The following is a 4,848-nucleotide window of genomic DNA, read 5'->3' on the forward strand; positions in this document are numbered from 1 at the left end:
TTCCTGTGTCCTATGTTTACATCATTTAGTGGTCTGCTGCTTGCTTGCTCCTTGTAAGTTTATTCTAGATCATAAATCATGCTTCGCACCTGGACATGAGACGTCTGAGTAGGTAACCTGATGAGTTGGGACACTTTGGTCACCATTTAAGACCTGGAACTGGCGAGAACGACATGAAAATCCCTTCTTCCACAACAGCAACTCAGCCACGAAGTGGTAGGCCACCTAAACTGACAGAGAGGGGTCAGCATAGTGCAAAGACTTTCTGCACAGTCTGTTGCTACAGAGCTCCAAACTTCATGTGACCTTCCAATTGGCCCACGTACAGTACGCAGAGAGCTTCGTGGAATGGGTTTCCTTGGCCGAGCAACTGCATCTAAGCCATACATCACCAAGTCTGGAGTGACGAGTCATGCTTTTCCATCTGGCAATCTGATGGACCAGTCTGGGCTTGGAGGTCGCCAGGAGAACACTACATTTCACACTGCGTTGTGCTGAGTGGGAAGTTTGGTGGAGGAGGAATTATGGTGTGGGGTTGTTTTCGAGGTGTTAGTTCCAGTGAAAGGAACTTTGAATGCTCCAGGATACCAAAGCATTTTGGACAATTCCATGGCAATATAGTGTATACTTGTCCCCCCACCAGGGCCCCCAGACCTCTGGATTTTTTTCAGTGTTTTTCATTAAGTTCAAATCACATGCCTAAAAAAAAACAACGTCCCAAAAGAGAATGTTCACATGGCGGTATTATTTTATTTTGTGCAATTTGCAAGCCTGGCCCCACACTGGCATCCTAATTTGATATATGTGTGTGCACGGGGGGAATAAAGACCTTTTTGTTTGGAACATGAAGAATGCAGGATCAGTCTTCACTTGGCCATCACAGGCCATGGAAAGTTGAACTCCATCCTTACTTTTTAAACCTTTAATGAAGCTAATCGCCTCAACAATGCGGCTCTTTACAGTGGCCTTTCCATCCAAATTCCACCGTGCAGGTCAAAGTTCAAACTAGCTCAAACAAAAATGTGTGCTCGCCTCCACCGAGCGAGTCAAAGCGTTTCAGCGACGAGGATGAAGCGACTGGTTGTGTTTCTGGCTTTTCTCTCCGTGGGGCTGTCTGCTCCTCTACCGAGCTGCGACGCCCTGCTGCGGCCAATCGACATCCGCAATGAGCAGGTGAGTCGGCACCTGTGCCAACATGCCCGCTGGAGATGTTTGACTGTTGGCTCTTGCCCAGATGTTGGGCCGCTGGCTGTACATCGGGGGCAGCTCCGACCTGCCGGGAAGTCGCTCTCTGGGCCTCCTGCTCAACAACGCCTGGCTGGACGTCAGCGCCACCTCTCGCAGCAACGTGCTCACCATCGTCCAGACTCAGAGGATGTATGACGCCGCCGCTACCGAGCGTACCGCCGTTCCAATGACATCATCCCCTTCCCTGTCTTCAGCTACGGCGAGTGTTCCAGCCTCAAGTACAACGTGACCATGGAGAACGGCACCCTGCTGATCGGTGAGTCCGCAACCGGGGACCGTGGCGAGCTCACCTGTACATGATGTGCTGTTTGGCAGAGCATCCCTTCTACTTGAAGGAAGTCTACCTGAAAAGCGACTGTCCAGACTGCCTGGTGGTCTATGAGGAAGTGAACTCCACCCAGGACTCCTTCAGGAGTCTTCTGCTTTTCAGTAAGACACTCTTTCACCATGTAAATGTTGATTAATCATGGCTAGATTTTCCTTCTTCTGGTGACTGCCGGCTAGAATGTTGCTTCTTTGATTGTTGCTTTTAGCTCAGTAGTTGATTGTTACATAGTTGGAGGGTGAATGTTGTCTGGTTGATTAATGCCATGTTAATCATGGCTAGGGTTAAATTATGTATTCATGTATATACAGTGGGGCAAAAAAGTATTTAGTCAGCCACCGATTGTGAAAGTTCTCCTACTTAAAATAATGACAGAGGTCTGTAATTTTCATCATAGGTACACTTCGTACAATGTGAATTCCTAGATTTTTTTTTCACATTCTGTCTCTTACAGTTGATGTGTACCTATGAAAAAAATTACAGACCTCTGTCATCATTTTAAGTAAGTATATATACATATACACACACATATGTGTGTGTATATGTATATACTAGGGGTGTAACGGTACGTGTATTTGTATTGAACCGTTTCGGTATGGGGGTTTCAGTTCGGTACGGGGATGTACCGAACAAATTTGTAATCTAAAGTCTTAACAAGCTGCTTTGCTTGTTCTGCCTCTGTCTCAGCACCCAGCATTGTCCCACCCACACAACCATCTGATTGGTTGCATATATAGCGGTAACAGCCGATCAGCAGTGCGTATTCAGAGCGCATGTAGTCAATGCTTCAGTGTCGAGCAGATAGGTATTTAGTAGGTGAGCATAAGGCAGCGTACTCTCCCCAAATGATAATAAACACCTTCCAGTGAACTACTAGAAACATCACTATGAGCCCGTTGACCTTCTAGAAACTTAAACTGCAGCTCAGCTCGCTCGCAGTTCTGGCTTGAGGTGAAGGCTAATCAGCTTTTAGCGTAACGTTAGCACATTCTGCTGTGTGTGTGTGTGTGTGTGTGTGTGTGTGTGTGTGTGTGTGTGTGTGTGTGTGCGTGTGTGTGTGTGCGTGTGCGCGCGTGCGTGCGTTACGGACAGAAAAGCTTTGAATGGCATGGTCCCTGCTATCACATGTTGACAAAAATATAACATGTACATAATAAAAATCAATTATAGGCTTCCCAAATGCTGTAATAAAATAAGCATGATGAGTTCACTTGAATCTCTTTAATGTTGCACTTTTTCTATTTAGAAGAAAAGTTTTGTCATTTTATTTAATCTGAGCCACAAGTTGAGGCAGTTTAATGTTGTTTAACGTGGGCAGAATTGTTATAGTGTTCCCAATGTTAAAAGGATAAAGCCATTGTTTACAAATTCGGTAAATAAATAACAAAAAATTAATATTTTGTTGTTTTCTTACTGTACCGAAAATGAACCGAACCGTGACCTCTATACCAAGGTACAAACCGAACCGAAATTTTTGTGTACTGTTACACCCCTAGTATATACACATATATATACATATATATATACACATATATATATATATATATATGCATATTTTTATATACATATATATGTGTGTATATATATATTTATATACATATATGTACGTGTATATATATGTGTGCGTGTGTGTGTATTTAAGTATATATATGTATTCGTATATATATATATATTAGTATGTATATATTTCTAAATATATGTGTACACACATGTGTATATATATTTCTATATATACACATGTATATATGTATGCATATGTATATATACATATGTATATATACACATGTATATATGTTTGCATATGTATATATACATATGTATGTATATATATATGTATATATATATACACATATGTGTGTGTGTGTGTGTATATATACACATACACATTTTTTTGTATATATATTATATTCATGTATGTGTGTGTATGTATATATATATATATATATATATATATATATATATATATATATATATATATATATATATAATATATATATACACACGCACAAGTGTATATATATGCATGTCCATATATATATATATCTGTATATGCTGACTGTCGTAGTGAGAGTGAGTGGTTGTGTAATGTGGAGTGAAGAGTGGTAGTGAGAGTGAGTGGTTGCTCTCCAGGCAGACAACGCAGTGTATCGGCTGCTCACGTGGACTTGTTAAGGAGGCAAGCCAAGTGTCTCGAGATGCCCTCCCCACTCTTGATTGACCCCACCCATGGTGAGAGATGTTATGTTCCTGTGCCACACCCACTCCCACTTGACACTCACATATATGCACACAGACCTCTGCCCAGACAACCTGGAGTCCTCAGACGGACTTGACGCCCTCAACTCCTTGTTGGAAGCAAAGATGGCGCATCGGGTGGCCAGGCTGCTGGACAAACTTTTTGACTTCTTTGTCAACTGATGCATTTTGTTGTCAGGCCCACACTGCAGACCATAGCAGTGTAGAAGTCACTTAGTGCTGTTAGTTTTGTTGTGAGGCCCACACCACAGACCATAGCTGTGTAGAAGTCACTTAGTGCCAATAAAGTTCACTCACATCAAAGTCTTGCCTCTTGTAGACCGACACGCCACTAGCATTGCAAATATGAAAATAACACACTAGTGATGTCATCCAGCCTTGTCAAAACATCCCCAAACCTGGTCCAGGCGCTCCTCTGTGCTGCAAAATAGTGTTTTATGGGCCTGCTGCTGTGCAAGTGCCCATTCACATGTTGCAAAGTTAGCATGCTAATGTTTTATGCACGTCTTCACCTACAAATTCCTCTTGTCCGGTCACGTGCTAGCATGCTAATGTTTTAGGCAAGCTTTTTAGCTTAATTAATACCGTATTTTTCGGATTATAAGTCGCTCTGGAGTTTACGTCGCACCGGCCGAAAATGCATTATAAAGAAGGAAAAAAAACATATACGTCGCAGTGGAGTATAAGTCGCATTTTTTGTGGGAAATTTATTTGATGAAATCCAACAGCAAGAATAGACATTTGAAAGGCAATTTAAAATAAAAATAAATAAAGAATAGAGAACAACAGGCTGAATAAGTGTACATTATGTGACACATAAATAACCACGGAGAAGGTGCCTGGTATGTTAACGTAACATATTATGGTAATAGTCATTCAAATAACTATAACATATAGGAAATGCTATACCTTTACTAAACAATCTGTCACTCCTAATCCATAAATCCCATGAAATCTTATTCCTTGATGTCGGATCTAAACAACTCTGCCAACTCCAAAGGTATGCGTCGCTTCCTCTT

At 41.7% G+C, this 4,848-nt stretch overlaps 1 protein-coding gene across 1 annotated transcript; it reads left to right on the forward strand.

The window, feature by feature from the left end:
- The first annotated feature begins 1,015 nt into the window (after window positions 1-1,015).
- LOC133535375 (uncharacterized) lies at window positions 1,016-4,126 on the forward strand. Its single transcript, XM_061875203.1, has 6 exons — window positions 1,016-1,173; window positions 1,235-1,377; window positions 1,443-1,504; window positions 1,564-1,677; window positions 3,704-3,802; window positions 3,867-4,126. Exons 1-6 carry the CDS (start codon window positions 1,021-1,023, stop codon window positions 3,989-3,991), a joined length of 696 nt encoding a protein of 231 aa, XP_061731187.1. The 5' UTR covers window positions 1,016-1,020; the 3' UTR covers window positions 3,992-4,126.
- The last annotated feature ends 722 nt before the right edge of the window (window positions 4,127-4,848 follow it).

This window comes from Nerophis ophidion, linkage group LG01, assembly GCF_033978795.1.
Source record: "Nerophis ophidion isolate RoL-2023_Sa linkage group LG01, RoL_Noph_v1.0, whole genome shotgun sequence".
Lineage (NCBI taxonomy): Eukaryota > Metazoa > Chordata > Actinopteri > Syngnathiformes > Syngnathidae > Nerophis > Nerophis ophidion.

Coding starts and splice junctions, on each gene's coding strand:
- LOC133535375 (XM_061875203.1), top strand. CDS start 1,021: ATGTGTGCTCGCCTCCACCGAGCGAGTCAAAGCGTTTCAGCGACGAGG. Junction 1,174..1,234: donor TCGACATCCGCAATGAGCAG/GTGAGTCGGCAC, acceptor GCTCTTGCCCAG/ATGTTGGGCCGCTGGCTGTA. Junction 1,505..1,563: donor GAACGGCACCCTGCTGATCG/GTGAGTCCGCAA, acceptor GCTGTTTGGCAG/AGCATCCCTTCTACTTGAAG.